General features: G+C 33.4%; 4 protein-coding genes across 5 annotated transcripts; 3 read left to right on the top strand and 1 right to left on the bottom strand.

The window, feature by feature from the left end:
- On the top strand, positions 89 to 2,438 carry LOC104744369 (inositol-phosphate phosphatase-like). Of its 2 annotated transcripts, none has more exons than XM_010465413.2 (12): positions 89 to 234; positions 336 to 391; positions 493 to 543; positions 717 to 797; positions 910 to 1,013; positions 1,115 to 1,199; positions 1,321 to 1,375; positions 1,517 to 1,560; positions 1,651 to 1,719; positions 1,817 to 1,917; positions 2,023 to 2,079; positions 2,167 to 2,438. In XM_010465413.2, exons 1-12 carry the CDS (start codon positions 195 to 197, stop codon positions 2,264 to 2,266), a joined length of 843 nt encoding a protein of 280 aa, XP_010463715.1. In that variant the 5' UTR covers positions 89 to 194; the 3' UTR covers positions 2,267 to 2,438. The 2 variants fall into 2 exon arrangements, with proteins under 2 accessions (XP_010463715.1, XP_010463716.1); XM_010465414.2 differs by having other exon boundaries at positions 94 to 207.
- On the top strand, positions 2,723 to 4,859 carry LOC104744368 (zinc finger protein 830-like). The gene is made up of 7 exons (XM_010465412.1): positions 2,723 to 2,928; positions 3,039 to 3,138; positions 3,377 to 3,536; positions 3,646 to 3,937; positions 4,086 to 4,161; positions 4,260 to 4,306; positions 4,419 to 4,859. Exons 1-7 carry the CDS (start codon positions 2,840 to 2,842, stop codon positions 4,603 to 4,605), a joined length of 951 nt encoding a protein of 316 aa, XP_010463714.1. The 5' UTR covers positions 2,723 to 2,839; the 3' UTR covers positions 4,606 to 4,859.
- Positions 5,903 to 9,981, top strand: LOC104744366 (potassium channel SKOR-like). The gene is made up of 11 exons (XM_010465409.2): positions 5,903 to 6,442; positions 6,942 to 7,166; positions 7,262 to 7,325; positions 7,406 to 7,745; positions 7,838 to 8,133; positions 8,208 to 8,288; positions 8,365 to 8,463; positions 8,557 to 8,967; positions 9,046 to 9,416; positions 9,508 to 9,629; positions 9,718 to 9,981. Exons 1-11 carry the CDS (start codon positions 6,198 to 6,200, stop codon positions 9,954 to 9,956), a joined length of 2,493 nt encoding a protein of 830 aa, XP_010463711.1. The 5' UTR covers positions 5,903 to 6,197; the 3' UTR covers positions 9,957 to 9,981.
- On the bottom strand, positions 9,895 to 11,339 carry LOC104744367 (U-box domain-containing protein 21-like). Its single transcript, XM_010465411.2, has one exon. The coding sequence runs from the start codon at positions 11,202 to 11,204 to the stop codon at positions 10,059 to 10,061; it is 1,146 nt and encodes a 381-aa protein (XP_010463713.1). The 5' UTR covers positions 11,205 to 11,339; the 3' UTR covers positions 9,895 to 10,058.

Raw genomic sequence — 20,501 nt, 5'->3', positions numbered from 1 at the left:
CCAAATTGGGTAATTTTGTATCTATTGGAAGATTAGAGATGCCTAGAATATTCGGTTTATACCCAACCACAAAAAGAAAACCGTAACTTTTTGGTTTTCTAAGAAGTAAGAAAGAAGAGATAACCATCCACACAACTAAAGCAAAGCCAAAGGCATCACTCTTTTCGTCTTCTCTCTTCCTCCTTTCATCGAATATGGCGGACAATGGTAAAGACAACAAGGGTTCAAATCTCAGTTAACTTCTTCAGTTCTCCTACGTTTCTATTCCTCTGTTTTCTCATTTGCTTTTTTTTTTTTTTTTTTAATTTTATTGGGCGACATTGAATTTAATGTAGATTCTCTAGATCAGTTCTTGGCTGCTGCCATTGATGCCGCTAAAAAAGCTGGACAGGTCTCTCTATCTCTTTCTCTCTTATTCGATCTCCTTGGGTTTTGAACGATCTTTTGGGGGTAATCATGATTTAATTTGGCTTATTTGGTTTCATTCTCCAGGTCATTCGTAAAGGGTTTTACGAGACCAAACATGTTGAACACAAAGGCCAGGTTTTTATTTTATTTTTTCCCTCTGCTCTAACAACTTTTTCTTGCAAGATTGCATCTTTATTTCATCTTACATAATCCCACAAAGTGGGAATTGCTTCTTCTAATCACAGAGTGTCAATTTTGTTTTGGAATCTATCTTACTTTGGTTCCTGAAATTTGTTGTTGTTTCTTAGGTGGATTTGGTGACAGAGACTGATAAAGGATGTGAAGAACTCGTGTTTAATCATCTCAAGCAGCTTTTCCCCAACCACAAGGTGATTTATTATTCCTTCTCTAACGTTGAATTCCCCCTTTTGTTGGATCTTTGTTAGCTCCTCCTTCTTCCTTGCATTGATAATGAGAGTTTTTTTGGCTATGGGTTTTTAGTTCATTGGAGAAGAAACTACAGCTGCATTCGGTGTGACTGAACTAACTGATGAACCAACTTGGATTGTTGATCCTCTTGATGGAACTACTAATTTCGTTCACGGGTAAACATATATGTTCTTGCCTGACTTTTCCATTTAAATGATTGTGTGTGTTTCGTTTCTCACATTGTATTGAAACAAGACCAAATGCTGATTATTCTCAGGTTCCCTTTTGTGTGCGTTTCCATTGGACTTACCATTGGAAAAATCCCTGTGGTTGGCGTTGTTTTTAATCCGATTATGGATGAGGTAATGTGTAGATCCTTCTAATGATGGTTCAAGTTTCTTCAATCAGTTACCATTATAGATAGTTTCTTTGATCAATGAATGTATGGTGACGTTTTTAACATGATATTCAATGATAAAACAGCTATATACCGGTGTCCAAGGGAAAGGAGCATTCTTGAATGGAAAGCCAATTAAAGGTTAGCATTTGTTCTATAGAGAGACTTGAAGATTTTGTTGATCTCTCTGTCTATGGCCATCAAGAAGATAGCTTACGCTGGTTTAGAGTGTGGAGTTCTTCCATTTTTTTTTTTTAACTCAAACAACGTTCTTTTTTGCAGTGTCAACTCAGAGTGAACTTGTTACTGCTTTGCTCGTAACAGAGGTAAAAACCTGGCTCCTTTTTTTCTACACTATCAAACTAGATTGCTTTGGGGCCTCTTACTCAGGGTTTATATGGCAAATTGCATTACAGGCTGGTACTAAACGTGATAAAGCTACATTAGACGATACAACCAACAGAATCAACAGTTTGTTAACCAAGGTGAAAGTTTATTGAGAGAATTTTGGAACTCCACCACTTGGCTCTATAACCTCTGCCAAAACTCATGATTGTGTCTTCTCTTTGATTCATTCACCAGGTTAGGTCCCTTAGGATGAGTGGCTCGTGCGCACTGGACCTCTGTGGTGTCGCGTGTGGAAGAGTTGATATCTTCTATGAAGTTGGTTTCGGTGGTCCATGGTAAATTGTCTTTTCTTTCTTCCGCTTTGCTTGGATTATAAATCAGTTTCAATCTTGCAGAAACACGATTAGATCTTGATGGCATAATATCAATATTTTTGACAGGGACATTGCAGCAGGGATTGTGATCGTTAAAGAAGCTGGAGGACTCATTTTTGATCCGTAAGTATTGAGACTAAACCAAACACACACACACTCAACGTTCCAACTATTTTTTAACTGTGTTTTTTGTGTGTGTGTGTTCAACAGATCGGGTAAAGATTTGGACATCACATCGCAGAGAGTTGCAGCTTCAAACGCTTCTCTGAAGGAGTTATTCGTGGAGGCGTTGCAGCTTACAAAGGCATGAAGGAGTTTATTCATTATTGTTACAAAAAAAATGGTCTCAACCTTATGATGAACTCTCAGATTCAAAAACTTTACAATTTGTTAGTTTGGTAACAAATGAAAGTATTTCTTTTAAACTCAGTTGACAAAAAGTTAATAATAATAAACAACTTCTTGTGAGCTTAATTCAAAAACTTCATACCAATGTTCTTATAACTATGTTTTTCATGGTTTTGATATTTCCCCAAAAAAAAGAAATAAAAAAATTTATTGATTTTTATTTTTGCTGTGAATAATCCATAATTTAATAACCAATGAGATATTATTGAGTGGCCCAGTATTTGTTATCAGCCCAGTATTTGTTAGCGGCCCAGAATCAGCCCAAAAGTTGTAAGACTAAACCCGGCTTCGATCGACCCGACCCGACCCGTAGAAGAGATTGCGGAGAAGAAGAACGGAGGAGGGAGACGTTTTGATCCTGATGGTCTTAGGCTAGGTTGTGGTGAAATCCATCTTCTAAGGATTTGTACTAGACGAATTTCTCAGATCTTCTCGTATTCATTACCTGGGTTTGTTGTTGCTTCCAAGGAGAGTGATGGATGCTCAAGCGAAGAAGAAGGCGATGTTTCGCTCTAAACTCAACGCTAAGAAGAAAGATACACGCATAGATTCTCCTCTCGTTAGGTAAACGATTCTATCATCATAAAATTTTGTGGGATTGGGCTTGAGCTGTAGTTATAGAGGTGATTACAGTTTGGGATGAAGATTTATGTGTTTATTGGAATTGTTTGTAGGTACAATGAATCAGACCAGCCTGTGTGTCGAGTCTGCAATGTCGTGTTGAAATCTGAATCACTCTGGGATGTACACCAAGCTTCTCGTAAGCATCACGAGGTAATTATTCCAATGCTCATATAGTCAGTCTCTTCTGCTCTATAAGAGTTAACATGATTTGCATAGATACATTGATGGTTGGTGTTAACTGTTAAGAGTTAAGTTCATGCTTTTATATGGATTATGGATTGCTGCTACTGAATTGTGGGACTTTGTTAATTAACTTCTTCAGTAGCTGGCTCTGTTTATGTTCTTTTGTCTTAGTAACTTTGGTTTGGTTGATGAATTGTTGGGACAGGCAATCGATAATCTAAAGGCTAGTGCAGCTGGAGTTCAACGGGGTAGCAAACCTGCTGCAACTCAGCCAGCAAAATCTGAAACATTTGCTAAACCATCCAAACCTCAGACATCATCTGCTCTTCCGCCAAATTTCTTCGAAAATCGTGAGCCTGCTAGAGGTAATCATGACTGGCTAATGCACTCTCAAGGGTAGTTTTATTTGTCAATTGAGTTTCCGTTATTGTGTATCATGGCAAAAACCTTACTAGTTAAAATATATATGTTCAGAATCTGGAGAAGTAGAATTGGAAAATTCCAAGAATATACAGCAATCAAAGCAGTCTACAGGTTCAGAAACAAGCAAGACAAAGGGACCTCTTCCAGCCGGATTCTTTGATAATCAGATAACCGATTCTTCAAATACCAATACCACCAGTGAACCTCAAGAGAGTCAGACACAGACTACAGGTGGTTCAGAAACGAAACCAGCGGTGAAAGGTGCCCTTCCATCCGGTTTTTTTGATAATAAAGAAGCTGACCTGCTTGCCCGTGGAATAAAGCTCGTCAAACCAGACATCAAGTGAGTTTTCTTGTTTTTGCTTTTTAAGATGCAGAAAATCAAATTGAAAGCTTACTGTTTTGGTTCTGTTACATTTCATGAGATTGTAAAAGACTTTGTACCGAATAACTCTCTTTGTGAACTTATATGAACATGGATCTATTTTCAGGGATGAATATAAAGAATTTGAGAAGTTGATACAAGAAGATCTTCAAGTAGTGGATAGCCGCATGGAAGAAGAAGAGGTCAGATAACTTTCTGTAACTATAAAATAATTGCTGCCAACATCATAAGCTCTATCTTTAAAACTTGACAACCTCTCTTTCCACACTCTAATTCTTAGGTCGATGCTGCTGAAACTATAGAAGAGGAGGAACAAAGAGAGCAAAGGTATTTTGTTACATTACTTGGTTAAATAGCAAGAAGATGAAAGTGTTGGGACTTGTTCAATATTAACCATTAAGTAAACACTTGGCTTCTCCTTTTAATCTTCTTCTGCTAGATCATACAACGAGAAAGTGGAGATTCTGAAGAGGAGGAAAATGGAACTTAAAGCGGCTAGATTAGCAAAGCGTAGTAAAACCTCTGAGGGGTCTGTTAAAAAGCCGAAGAAGACCGAGGAAGAATCCTCCAGCGATGAGGAGGATGACGAGGTTTCCGCTGTTGATTGGAGAGCTCAACATCTTTGAAAAAAGACAGTGTTTCAAAATCTTTGTCCTGGTAAAACATCTTCTGTTAAAATTCTCAGAGAACACTATCAATTCCTGATCTAGAATTCTCAAATCTTGTTATCTGTAGTTTCAGAGGATCAATAGATATTTGAGTATAGTTATCGGGATTATCCTGACACTGTGTCAGTTCCTAGCAGTTTCAGCCTTTCATGTGGTTAACACTTCACTTTGGTGACAAAAAAATTCATTAATGATGAGCCAACCATACATAATACTAGGTTGTTCGATAATTGACTGATATATATGGTCGTTTCATTCTAGTTTTGTTAAACCAAAAGTGGATAATTTAACAATCATATCTTAAAACACTTTGTGGGGTATTAAACAAATACATGTGTTCCGGAAACCAATTAGGGGTCAAATATGTCCATTAACTCATTAGGGGTCAAGTATTCAACAAGGAAGACCACTAACTAAACATATTCATGTTTAGTGACTTTTGGACTGTTTGTGAGTGGCAACCATATGCAGCATGCTTATATATATAACTTATATAATTTGCATCCTGCTTTTTCCATCACAATGGAGATATATAATTTAAAAGCAAGGAAATAACAACGTTGTGCTATCTTGTTTGTAACTTGAAAAGGAGTCTACAAAACAAATGAGAGAACAGACCAAAAGCAAAGGTCGGTTAATGCACAATTGATATAAACTATTATTACCCATTAGAACATAAATTATATAACTAAATTACCTCTGACCTAATTGAAAGCACTCAATCATTTGGTTCAAATTGTCACGTGAATTTTTATAGTGGTAAAGTTAGCACAACGGGAATCAAAAATTTAGGGACATTTCAGTTTAGAGTCTATCCACATCTAATACATACACACTGACAAACACAAACACACCAATCGGGTTCGACCTACGTTACCAAACAATAACTACTACTAACAGAAATCAGAAGTATTGAATTATCCTTTCTGAAGTATCATTCTCTGAGCACTTATGCATGAACGTGATAAAAGATAAACCGGTTTGCATTAAAAAGGAAGAAACCTTTTACGAACAAAAATGAGAGATAAGCTAAGTGACTCTTCAACGTAATCTGGAGCACATCATCAAAACTTTATCACATAACTAATAACTTGTATATTCTTGTGGTCATAAAAGACTCTAATCACTTATGTGGTGCTCTTCATAGGTCATAAATGTGAAGACATAAATGCATATTAAATATTCTTTTTTTTGAACAAAATTACAATGAAGATTTGAACTTTGATTAAAAATAATAATAACAACAACAGCACTTTTACAGCACTAACCAAAAAAATAATAACGAAAAAATTTCTATAAATTTGGCTGCTTCGATGTTATTAGTCATCGAATTAACTTGAGTTGCTGATTTGTTTTTTTTTTCTCTATCTGAAAGTTTTCAAACTCAGGCGCCAATTTTAGGCGTAACTGAAAAATCACAAAAAGGAAATAAGAGAGAGAGAGAGAGAAGGGAGAAGAAACAAAAAAGAGAGAGAGAGAGAGAAGAGATTATTGTCTTCTTCAAATATCCGATTATCTGGTTAAACCTAATTTCTCGATCAAGAAGTGTAATGGGCGGAAGTAGCGGCGGCGGCGGCGGAGCTTCTTACCGGAGCGGCGGAGAATCGGCCGTGGAATTGGAGGATTACGAGGTTGATGATTTCAGCGATGGGATCGTAGAATCGCGAGGGAATAGATTCAATCCCCTCGCAAATTTCTTAGGGTTAGACTCCGCCGGAGGTAGCGGCGGCAAGTTCACCGTCATTAATGGAATCAGAGATATCTCCAGAGGCTCCATTGTCCATCCCGATAACCGGTAAAAACATATTTTCTGAATTTATATTCTGAATCCTTGTTTTTTTTCTATTGTTTCACAAGTAACCCCTACACTTTATATTTTAATTCTATTCTAGTCTACTTACTTTGCTATATGGTTTTAGGGTAGCTATTGATTAAGACTAAATCTTACATACATTAGTTTATTAGATTTTTTAAGTTACCAACTTAAATCAAATCAATAAATTTAGAAGGTAATATCGTCAGCTTAACAAAGTTTTGGGGTCAATTGTAGTGAAAATAAAAACTCAGGGGCTTGATTGTGGTTTTTAACCTTTTTTTTTTCTTTTATTGTCATTACATTTTTCTTCGGTTATTCATTCATTCGTTTCCCCGCCAACTTTTATGACACGTATAATCACAATTAATCCGTTCGTTAAAAATTCTAACGACCATGAGTTTAGATCACTAATGAGTTTAGTTTAGCTACTTCAAGAATCTAAAGATTGATCACAAGATTCTTCCATTACGTTACGTAGGTGGTACAAGGCGTGGACGATGTTTATAATGATATGGGCACTTTATTCTTCCTTCTTCACTCCACTCGAATTCGGTTTCTTCAGAGGATTACCTGAGAATCTCTTCATCCTCGATATCGCTGGTCAGATCGCTTTCTTAATGGATATTGTCTTGACATTCTTCGTCGCTTATCGTGATAGCCACACTTACAGAATGGTCTATAGACGCAGCTCTATCGCTTTACGGTATTAATACTCTCCTCTGTTTCTGTCTTCTTACGGTATCTTGTATTCAAAGGAATGAGCTTAACACCTCTTCATGGTGTTTGCCATTTTTGCAGGTACTTAAAATCATCTTTTATCATTGATTTACTTGCTTGCATGCCATGGGATATCATCTACAAGGTACACTTTTTTACTCTTTGATTTTTGCTAAAACCGTGATAAACCAAACGAGGTGTTTAAAACTGTGAATTTGAAAACAGGCTGCAGGTGAAAAAGAAGAAGTGAGGTATCTATTGTTGATAAGGCTATATCGAGTTCATAGAGTGATTTTGTTTTTCCACAAGATGGAGAAAGATATAAGGATCAATTACCTTTTCACAAGAATCGTCAAGCTTATATTCGTCGAGCTCTATTGCACTCACACTGCGGCTTGTATCTTCTATTACTTGGCCACGACGCTGCCTGCTTCTCAAGAAGGGTACACTTGGATCGGAAGTTTGAAGTTGGGAGATTACAGTTACTCGAAGTTTAGAGAGATCGATCTTTGGACTAGATACACTACTTCTATGTACTTTGCAGTTGTTACTATGGCAACTGTTGGTAAGTTCTGGTAACTGAAAACTTAGTGACTCTTTTGCTTTGATTCTGTTTTATATGCACATCCCCTAATTCGTATGTTTCTTTTGATGCAGGTTATGGAGATATACACGCGGTTAATATGCGGGAAATGATATTCGCCATGGTGTACATTTCATTCGATATGATTCTAGGAGCTTACTTGATTGGTAACATGACAGCTTTGATTGTAAAAGGTTCAAAAACAGAGAGATTCCGGGATAAGATGGCGGATATAATGAGGTATATGAATAGAAACAAACTAGGTAGAAACATCCGTGGTCAGATCACAGGACATTTGCGGTTGCAGTACGAAAGTAGCTACACTGAGGTAGCTGCTCTTCAAGACATCCCTGTCTCTATCCGTGCTAAGGTATATATGATAAATGCGTTAGAGATGTTTAATTCAGATGATGAGCAAAATGTAAACTTACGTTTTTACTGCAGATTGCGCAAACTTTATACTTGCCGTATATTGAGAAAGTTCCTCTCTTTCGTGGGTGTTCGTCTGAATTCATTAACCAGATTGTAAGCCTTTTGACTTGGACTGTAAATATCAAATATCTTCAGGTAACTCAAGAGCACACTTTTGATTTTATTACAGGTTATAAGACTTCATGAAGAGTTCTTCCTCCCTGGAGAAGTTATTATGGAGCAAGGAAGCGTTGTTGATCAACTCTACTTCGTTTGTCACGGTGTATTGGTAAACAAAAATTTAGCCTTTTTCGTCAATATAAGCTTTAGAATGTTTAAAATTCAAATTTGGTAAAATCAAAATGTTTTTGATTTAAATCAGGAGGAGATAGGTATAACTAAGGATGGTTCTGAAGAAATAGTGGCACTTTTACAACCAGATAATTCTTTTGGAGAGATTTCAATCCTATGCAACATTCCTCAGCCTTACACAGTTCGAGTTTCCGAGCTATGTCGGCTTCTAAGGCTCGATAAGCAATCTTTTATGAACATTCTCGAGATCTATTTCCACGATGGACGGAGGATTCTAAACAATCTGCTTGAAGGGAAAGAATCTAATGTTCGGATTAAGCAATTGGAATCCGATATAACCTTTCATATCAGTAAACAAGAGGCAGAGCTAGCTTTGAAGTTGAATAGCGCAGCTTTCTACGGTGATCTTTATCAGCTTAAGAGTTTGATTCGAGCTGGAGCTGACCCGAATAAAACAGATTATGACGGAAGATCTCCTTTGGTACGGTCTTAATTAGAGCTGTTTGGTTTCTTTAATTGAATTTAGAACATATCTAAACATGTTTTTTGCTCTTGACAGCATCTTGCAGCCTCAAGAGGATATGAAGACATTACTCTATACCTTATTCAAGAATCAGTAGATGTAAATGTCAAAGATAAGTTGGGAAACACGCCGTTATTAGAAGCAATCAAGAATGGGAATGATCGTGTTGCGGCGTTACTTGTGAAAGAAGGAGCTACGTTAAATATTGAGAACGCTGGGACTTTCCTTTGTACCGTGGTTGCGAAAGGAGACAGCGATTTCCTGAAACGGCTTCTCAGTAATGGAATCGATCCTAATTCCAAAGATTATGATCACAGAACACCTCTTCATGTAGCAGCCTCTGAAGGATTTTATGTCTTGGCAATCCAATTGGTAGAAGCAAGTGCTAATGTTCTTGCAAAAGACAGGTAAATGCTTTTTTTTATTCCTTATCTTACCAAATAAAGAGTGGTTTGTTTTTGGCGGTTTCTGAGTTGTTTTTTTTTGTATTTGAATTAGATGGGGAAATACTCCACTAGATGAAGCCTTGGGTTGTGGGAACAAGATGTTGATAAAGTTACTCGAAGACGCAAAGAGTTCTCAGATCTCTTCGTTTCCGAGTGGTTCCAAAGAGTTTAAAGGTAGTTTAATCGACATATAGGTCAAGGTAGCAATGTTTCTAATATATGTAAGACTAATGAGCGGTTTGTTTATTCGAATAATCTGCAGATAAAGTGTATAAGAAGAAGTGTACAGTGTATTCTTTACATCCTGATGATACAAAAGAGAAAAGAAGACGTGGTATTGTAATGTGGGTGCCTCGAAGCATCGAAGAACTTGTAAAAACTGCAGCGGAGCAACTAAAAGTCCCGGAAGCTTCTTGTATATTGTCTGAAGATGAAGGTAAAATTATTGATGTAGATTTGATCAGTGATGGACAAAAACTGTATTTAACTGTTGATACATAATAATGATTCAAACCAAAAAAAAAAATTCAAAAACAGAGTATTAGAAACAGAGTAACTACAAAGAATATTAGTGTCTTGTGTTGTTGTATTGTGTTTGTTTGATTAAAAAGATTTCTTCACATTCTTCAAATGCATCGAAGATTCGACACAGTTCGTCTTCTCGATCTCGTTTCTACAACGGTTTAGATTCCGCAAGAGCTCGCTAGCTTTCTCCTTCGTCTTCTCCTCGCACCCGACTTGTAAAAGCACTAAGAGTTTCTCAAAAGCACCAACTTGAAGAGCTTCAACTAACAAACGATCATCACCTTGTCCGTTATTATTCTTCCATAGCTTCCAAAGAATCGAGACAGAACATTGTGTCGCGAGATCCGATACTCGAAGAATCTTCTTCACTAGAAGAGGAACGATCAAAGCGTTTCTAAGAACATCTTCTTTGCCTTGCTCGTTATCGCATGTAGCGTTTAGAACAACTAGTGATCTCTCGCAAACGCTCTTTTCTGCATTGTTGTTCACCATCATCTCTGTGATCAGTTCAACCAAACCCAATCTAACGAATCTTGTAGCTATCTTGTCGTTACACGAAACCGCTCTGTAAATCACCATTAGAGATGCTTTCGTGGAGCTAGTCGAAACAGAGTCTCTGATGATCTTAACTAATCCTTCACAAGCTCCTTCGGTATCTGTTAACGCATTCACGTACCTCTTGTCTACTGCAATAACTTCTCTGATGCAGAACGCAGCGTTTTGTCTCGTTTTAGCGTCCGTGGAGTTCAAGAACCGTACGAGACAGTCAAGCGAAGCCGTTGATCCCATCTTCGAGAAACCTTCTGACCGACTCAGAGGCAACCAGGAAGACAGAATATACAAGATCTCCTCGAGGAGACGCACGTGTATATCACGCCCCTCAGAGAATGTTTCGAAACAAGAAGACAGCGACAAAACGCAGCCGTTTTGGACCAAATACTTTTTGTTCGTGTCTCCTCCTCCTCCTCCCAAGTTCTTGATTTTGCTAACAAGCTCGAAACACTCGGCATATTCCTTACGTGCCGACGCGTTTTCTAGTCTCCGACTTATCTCAACCGCATCACGCGGTGTCAACTGTACCCGTGGTGACCTAATCCGCTCCATCCTCGATGATGATCGGATTTGAGCAGGAATCTTGGTTTCCACGACGGAGATATCGCCGGAAGTCAATTGATTACGTCTCTTTGCTACTCCTCCTCCACTTGATCTCCAAGGTAACACCATTATTTCTTTATATCTTTGTTTGTTTGTTTGGTACTTAACAAAAATCTAATATTCTCTCTAGATGATGATTTGATGAAGACTGAAACGGGGTTTATGGGATTTGTATAAATATATGTTTGTTTGACGTGTTTTTATATATGCATGTTCGTGGGTTTCTACTTATATAATACTAATATATAAAGAGAGACATGGTCAAAGGTTGTGTAAAGCTTTGAAAGAGAAAATTAGTATGAAATGGAACGTTTGATCTAGGTTTGTGAACTGAATTGGAATGTTGACCGTTGACATCCTGTGGATTATATTATTCTGGGTCCAGATTTATGACTTGAATATGTTTCGACAATCGACGGTTAATTAAATTTTACCTTCCTTTTTATATATTGTTATAAAATATTCAAAGCTTCATAATTATAAGTTTATAATAACATACATACAAGAACTATGTAGCATTACATAAAGAAACTTAAAAGATTACGCGTGTTATTACGGTCATACCAAAAACTATGTAGCATTATTACATAAAGGCATACTAAGATTACGCGTGTTTCACCTTAAAATTAAATAGCATATATCATTAACTCGAGGTATTTAGAATAGTTTATATATATTATCAATGAATAGATATATTTAGTTCCCACCAACCATGTTGTATCTTTGATTATGATACGATTTGTAATGAGTCCTTTATATATATGACCATGACGTATTTATTATACTACCGATTACAAAGATGGGAAAATTTGGACCGGGATCGAGTACGCATGTGAGACTCATTCGTGAATTAAGAAAATAGTCATACAGTTGAAATAATAAAAGTAATAATCAAAGAGTTTATTAAAACTTAAGACTAAAGAGAGTAAAGACTGTGTTAGGGTGTAATTAATTTAAATTTTTTAAAAGATGATAAACCGAGTAAGTATGGAAGACTTTAGACCAACCCAGGCGGTGCGACTCGGGGCTGGGTCGCTTATACGTCGTCGGGTCCGTGTTTGTTTACTTTTCCCCGCGTCATTGTTTTCTCCAATAAACTAATCTTTTACGCGTAGACTAATATGAATATCTAGATGAACCAGTCAGGACAATTCGATCATTTGGGCTTGTGGGCTTTTTACATACGAGGCCCTTTTTGTGTTATAATGGTTAGAAGAAGATATATTAACAATTCTTCAAAAATCATTTCTTTAGTACTAGTTTGGTATTTTTTATTTAGAGGCTAATCAAAGTGTTAATACGAAGAAAATGTACTGAAACGAAACCTACATATTGGGGGAGAATATTTTATGACATTCAATTTCAAACTCAATTATTCAACTTACTCAGCAAAACCCATAATATTAAAGCCGGTCTCACTTATATCAGACTCAGTAAGAATTCCTCAATGAATCATATTACTAAAAATTAAAATCCTTTTTCTTGTTACTGCTCTGTTTCAATGGACAAATGCTTCATTGGTTTGTTTTTGTTGTTAGCTTTGTTCATCCAAGAAATCGTCAGGCTGCTGAAATAATGTAATGATTAAAAACCAAAAAATGTGCCCATCCATAGATCTACTCCATGGAAGTAGTAGAAAAATAATCCCAATGAAGAAAAATTGTCATGGAGAGGCAAAATCAATGTCGTCATCTCCGACACAAATTTGGTAAAGAGGTTATAACCTATTTGCTTTAAGGATGACTGCAAACTAAAAATATTGGAATCTCAAGACAGTAACTTAAAGATTCAACAAACAATATAAAAACACTGTTCTAAGAAACTACTACAACAAGATAATTAAATTCATGAACTCAACCAATGGCAATGATGATTAGAGATTGATTCGGACAGAGATACGTAAATATAAGTGTGGAAGTGTGACCTCCGTAGAGCTACTCCATGGAAAGAGAAGAGTTCCATGAAGATAAATATGCCCATGGAGGTCTATTAACTAATAATGTTGTCATCTTCCGACACAAAATTGGTACGAAGTTAAACCAATCTTGCTTTGTTAGATGACCTAACACAAAAATTAAACACTGCTCAAATACGAAAAGTTTTAACTTTCAATTCAAATCCTAAGCCATAAAAAAAAACACTGAGATTGGAGAGGTAAAGCAGAAAGAAAACGCAACTTATATACGCTGCTACTCATGGGAGATGATGTTTTAGGGCAACCCAATAGAGCTATCTACCGAAAACGACGCCGTTTACTTAATGGGTTGTTTTTATATAATATGGGCTTTATCTTAAACCCAACGTAGGTTCAACTGTTAAACTAAATCCAATTATTTATCATCAAAGTATTAAAATTTAACAAAACACTAAAATGTCAAAAGTCCTTAGGATATTTTTTATAAATGTTTATTTTTTGTGAGTTTAATATATTTAAGTTTATTAATTAGTTACTGTATGTGTTAAATTTATATTACGTGAAAATATGTTGAACCGACCAAAGGAAATCTAAGGACCGGATGCCTAGGTTCGGTTTATCGTCAATGTATTAAAATTTAACAGCTTCAACTATTTTTATTTAATGATTTCATGTTTTTTGTGAATACAAACACGATTTTAGTCTAAAACTTTTAAGAAATTAGTTTATGTGTTAAATTTATAGTACATGAAAATCGTCAACATATTAAAATTTAACAGCTTAAACTATTTTTAATATGTAATTTCATGTTTTTGGGAATTCATTAGTTTAAATTTTTTTAAAATTTAGTTTATGAGTTAAATTTTTATCACGTAAAAACATGTTCAACCTATAACACCAACTAACCGACCAAAGGAAATCCTAAGGACCGGATGTCTAGGCTTGGTTTGTCGTCAACGTATTAAAATTTAATAGCTTAAACTATTGTTAAAAATGTTTATTTATTAATTTTCATGTTTTTGTGAATTCAAACGATTTTAGTCTAAATCTTTTAAAAAATTAGTTTAAGTCTTAAATTGTCTTAAATTTATATTACGTGAAAACATGTTGAACCTATAACACCAACTGACCAATTAAAAGAAATCATGTCTAGGCTCGATTTCTCGTCAACGTATTAAAATTTAGCAGTTTAAACTTTTTTTAAAATGTAATTTCATGTTTTGTGAATTCATAGTTTAAAACTTTTAAAAATTTATTTGAAGTGTTAAATTTACATTACGTGAAAACATGTTGAACCTATAACACCAACTGACCGACCAAAGAAATTATCGTCGACGTATTAAGTATGGTGAATTCAAATGATTGTAGTTAAATTTTTTTAAAAATTAGTTTAATTGCTAAATTTATATTACGTGAAAACATGTCTAGGCTCGGTTTGTCGTCAATTAACAGTTTAAACTATTTTTTAATAAGTAATTTCATGTTTTTGTGAATTCAAATGATTGTAATTTAAACTTTTTTAAAAATTAGTTTAACTGTTAAATTTAAATTACGTGAAAACATGTTGAAACTATAACACCAACTAACCGACCAAAGAAAATTCTAAGGACCGGATGTCTAGGTTCGGTTTGTCGTCGACGTATCAAAATTTAACATCTTAAACTATTTTTTAATATGTAATTTCATGTTTTTGTGAATTCAAATAATTGTAGTTTAAAACTTTTAAAAAATTAGTTTAACTGTTAAATTTCTATTACGTGAAAACATGTTGAACCTATAACACCAACTGACTGACCAAAGAAAATTCTAAGGACCGGATGCCTAGGCTCGGTTTGTCGTCGACGTATCAAAATTTAACAACTTAAACTATTTTTTAATATGTAATTTCATGTTTTTGTGAATTCAATTGATTGTAATTTAAACTTTTTTAAAAATTAGTTTAACTGTTAAATTTATATTACGTGAAATCATGTTGAACCTATAATACCAATTGACCGACCAAAGGAAATTCTAAGGACCGGATGCCTAGGCTCGGTTTGTCGTCGACATATTAAAATTTAACAACTTAAACTATTTTTTAATATGTAATTTCATGTTTTTGTGAATTCAAATGATTGTAGTTTAAACTTTTTAAAAAATTAGTTTAATTGCTAAATTTATATTACGTGAAAACATGTTGAACCTATAACACCAACTGACCGACCAAAGAAAATTCTAAGGACCGGATGCCTAGGCTCGGTTTGTCGTCGACGTATTAAAATTTAACAACTTAAACTATTTTTTAATATGTAATTTCATGTTTTTGTGAATTCAAATGATTGTAGTTTAAAATTTTTTAAAAATTAGTTTAATTGCTAAATTTATATTACGTGAAAACATGTTGAACCTATAACACCAACTGACCGACCAAAGAAAATTCTAAGGACCGGATGCCTAGGCTCGGTTTGTCGTCGACGTATTAAAATTTAACAACTTAAACTATTTTTTAATATGTAATTTCATGTTTTTGTGAATTCAAATGATTGTAGTTTAAAATTTTTTAAAAATTAGTTTAATTGCTAAATTTATATTACGTGAAAACATGTTGAACCTATAACACCAACTGACCGACCAAAGAAAATTCTAAGGACCGGATGCCTAGGCTCGGTTTGTCGTCGACATATTAAAATTTAACAACTTAAACTATTTTTTAATATGTAATTTCATGTTTTTGTGAATTCAAATGATTGTAGTTTAAACTTTTTAAAAAATTAGTTTAATTGCTAAATTTATATTACGTGAAAACATGTTGAACCTATAACACCAACTGACCGACCAAAGAAAATTCTAAGGACCGGATGCCTAGGCTCGGTTTGTCGTCGACGTATTAAAATTTAACAACTTAAACTATTTTTTAATATGTAATTTCATGTTTTTGTGAATTCAAATGATTGTAGTTTAAAATTTTTTAAAAAATTAGTTTAAATGTTAAATTTATATTACGTGAAAACATATTGAACCTATAACACCAACTGACCGACCAAAGAAAATTCTAAGGATCGGATGCCTAGGCTCGGTTTGTCGTCGACGTATCAAAATTTAACAACTTAAACTATTTTTTAATATGTAATTTCATGTTTTTGTGAATTCAAATGTTTGTCATTTAAACTTTTTAAAAAATTAGTTTAAGTGTTATATTATGTGAAAACATGTTGAACCTACACCAACTGACCGACGACCAAAGAAAATTCTAAGGATCGGATGCCTAGGCTCGGTTTGTCGTCGACGTATCAAAATTTAACAACTTAAACTATTTTTTAATATATAATTTCATGTTTTTGTGAATTAAAATGATTGTAATTTAAACTTTTTTAAAAATTAGTTTAACTGTTAAATTTCTATTACATGAAAACATGTTGAACCTATAACACCAACTAACCGACCAAAGAAAATTCTAAGGACCGGATGCCTAGGCTCGGTTTGTCGTCGACATATTAAAATTTAACAACTTAAACTATTTTTTAATATGTAATTTCATGTTTTTGTGAATTCAAATGATTGTAGTTTAAACTTTTTAAAAAATTAGTTTAAGTGCTAAATTTATATTACATGAAAACATATTGAACCTATAAAACCAACTGACCGACCAAAAAAAATTCTAAGGACCGGATGCCTAGGCTTGGTTTGTCGTCGACATATTAAAATTTAACAACTTAAACTATTTTTTAATATGTAATTTCATGTTTTTGTGAATTCAAATGATTGTAGTTTAAACTTTTTAAAAAATTAGTTTAAGTGCTAAATTTATATTACATGAAAACATATTGAACCTATAAAACCAACTGACCGACCAAAAAAAATTCTAAGGACCGGATGCCTAGGCTTGGTTTGTCGTCGACATATTAAAATTTAACAACTTAAACTATTTTTTAATATGTAATTTCATGTTTTTGTGAATTCAAATGTTTGTAATTTAAACTTTTTAAAAAATTAGTTTAAGTGTTATATTACGTGAAAACATGTTGAACCTACACCAACTGACCGACCAAAGAAAATTCTAAGGACCGGATGCCTAGGCTCGGTTTGTCGTCGACGTATCAAAATTTAACAACTTAAACTACTCCCTCCGTTTCAATATATAAGATGTTTTAGCCTCTTTTCTTTGTTTCAAAATATAAGATGTCTTGTAACTTTCCATACAAATTTTAATATATATTTAATAATCTGTAATCATTATTTATGCAGTCTTCTTTATTATTGGTTGAATCTTTTTTTAATTTAAATATATATGATACTTTTTAAAAGAAAAGTAAACTATCTTAATATGTGTGCATTACCTTAAACATCCTATATTTTGAAACGGAGGGAGTATTTTTTAATATGTAATTTCATGTTTTTGTGAATTCAAATGATTGTAGTTTAAACTTTTTAAAAAATTAGTTTAAGTGCTAAATTTATATTACATGAAAACATATTGAACCTATAAAACCAACTGACCGACCAAAAAAAATTCTAAGGACCGGATGCCTAGGCTTGGTTTGTCGTCGACATATTAAAATTTAACAACTTAAACTATTTTTTAATATGTAATTTCATGTTTTTGTGAATTCAAATGTTTGTAATTTAAACTTTTTAAAAAATTAGTTTAAGTGTTATATTACGTGAAAACATGTTGAACCTACACCAACTGACCGACCAAAGAAAATTCTAAGGACCGGATGCCTAGGCTCGGTTTGTCGTCGACGTATCAAAATTTAACAACTTAAACTACTCCCTCCGTTTCAATATATAAGATGTTTTAGCCTCTTTTCTTTGTTTCAAAATATAAGATGTCTTGTAACTTTCCATACAAATTTTAATATATATTTAATAATCTGTAATCATTATTTATGCAGTCTTCTTTATTATTGGTTGAATCTTTTTTTAATTTAAATATATATGATACTTTTTAAAAGAAAAGTAAACTATCTTAATATGTGTGCATTACCTTAAACATCCTATATTTTGAAACGGAGGGAGTATTTTTTAATATGTAATTTCATGTTTTTGTGAATTCAAATGATTGTAATTTAAACTTTTTTAAAAATTAGTTTAACTGTTAAATTTCTATTACGTGAAAACATGTTGAACCTATAACACCAACTGACCGACCAAAGAAAATTCTAAAGACTGGATGCTTAGGCTCGGTTTGTCGTCGACGTATCAAAATTTAACAACTTAAACTATTTTTTAATATGTAATTTCATGTTTTTGTGAATTCAAATGTTTGTAATTTAAACTTTTTAAAAAATTAGTTTAAGTGTTATATTACGTGAAAACATGTTGAACCTACACCAACTGACCGACCAAAGAAAATTCTAAGGACCGGATGCCTAGGCTCGGTTTGTCGTCGACATATTAAAATTTAAGAACTTAAACTATTTTTTAATATGTAATTTCATGTTTTTGTCATTTCAAATGATTGTAATTTAAACTTTTTTAAAAATTAGTTTAACTGTTAAGTTTCTATTACGTGAAAACATGTTGAACCTACACCAACTGACCGACCAAAGAAAATTCTAAGGACCGGATGCCTAGGCTCGGTTTGTCGTCGACATATTAAAATTTAAGAACTTAAACTATTTTTTAATATGTAATTTCATGTTTTTGTCATTTCAAATGATTGTAATTTAAACTTTTTTAAAAATTAGTTTAACTGTTAAGTTTCTATTACGTGAAAACATGTTGAACCTACACCAACTGACCGACCAAAGAAAATTCTAAGGACCGGATGCCTAGGCTCGGTTTGTCGTCGACATATTAAAATTTAAGAACTTAAACTATTTTTTAATATGTAATTTCATGTTTTTGTCATTTCAAATGATTGTAATTTAAACTTTTTTAAAAATTAGTTTAACTGTTAAGTTTCTATTACGTGAAAACATGTTGAACCTACACCAACTGACCGACCAAAGAAAATTCTAAGGACCGGATGCCTAGGCTCGGTTTGTCGTCGACATATTAAAATTTAAGAACTTAAACTATTTTTTAATATGTAATTTCATGTTTTTGTCATTTCAAATGATTGTAATTTAAACTTTTTTAAAAATTAGTTTAACTGTTAAGTTTCTATTACGTGAAAACATGTTGAACCTACACCAACTGACCGACCAAAGAAAATTCTAAGGACCGGATGCCTAGGCTCGGTTTGTCGTCGACATATTAAAATTTAAGAACTTAAACTATTTTTTAATATGTAATTTCATGTTTTTGTCATTTCAAATGATTGTAATTTAAACTTTTTTAAAAATTAGTTTAACTGTTAAGTTTCTATTACGTGAAAACATGTTGAACCTACACCAACTGACCGACCAAAGAAAATTCTAAGGACCGGATGCCTAGGCTCGGTTTGTCGTCGACATATTAAAATTTAAGAACTTAAACTATTTTTTAATATGTAATTTCATGTTTTTGTCATTTCAAATGATTGTAATTTAAACTTTTTTAAAAATTAGTTTAACTGTTAAGTTTCTATTACGTGAAAACATGTTGAACCTATAACACCAACTGACTGACCAAAGAAAATTCTAAGGACCGAATACCTAGGCTCGGTTTGTCGTCGACGTATTAAAATTTAACAACTTAAACTATTTTTTAATATGTAATTTCATGTTTTTGTGAATTTAAATGATTGTAGTTTAAAACTTTTTTAAAAATTAGTTTTAGTATTAAATTTATATTACGTGAAAACATGTTGAACCTATAACACCAACTGACCGACCAAAGAAAATTCTAAGGACCGGATGTCTAGGCTCGGTTTGTTGTCGACGTATCAAAATTTAACAACTTAAACTGTTTTTTAATATGTAATTTCATGTTTTTGTGAATTCAAATGATTGTAATTTAAACTTTTTTAAAAATTAGTTTAAGTGTTAAATTTATATTACGTGAAAACATGTTGAACCTATAACACCAACTGACCGACCAAAGAAAATTCTAAGGACCGGATGCCTAGGTTCGGTTTGTCATCGACGTATTAAAATTTAACAACTTAAGCTATTTTTTAATATGTAATTTCATGTTTTTGTGAATGTAATTTAAACTTTTTAAAAAAGTAGTTTAAGTGTTAAATTTCTATTACGTGAAAACATGTTCAACCTATAACACCAACTGACCGACCAAAGAAAATTCTAAGGACCGGATGCCTAGGCTTGGTTTGTCGTCGACATATTAAAATTTAACAACTTCAATTATTTTTTAATATGTAATTTCATGTTTTTGTGAATTCAAATGATTGTAGTTTAAACTTTTTTAAAAATTAGTTTAAGTGCTAAATTTATATTACGTAAAAACATGTTGAACCTATAACACTAACTGACCGACCAAAGAAAATTCTAAGGACCGGATGCCTAGACTGGGTTTGTCGTCGACGTATTAAAATTTAACAACTTAAACTATTTTTTAATATGTAATTTCATGTTTTTGTGAATTTA

This window comes from Camelina sativa, chromosome 15, assembly GCF_000633955.1.
Source record: "Camelina sativa cultivar DH55 chromosome 15, Cs, whole genome shotgun sequence".
Classification (NCBI taxonomy): domain Eukaryota; kingdom Viridiplantae; phylum Streptophyta; class Magnoliopsida; order Brassicales; family Brassicaceae; genus Camelina; species Camelina sativa.
This window is presented reverse-complemented; position numbering and strand designations above follow the sequence as displayed.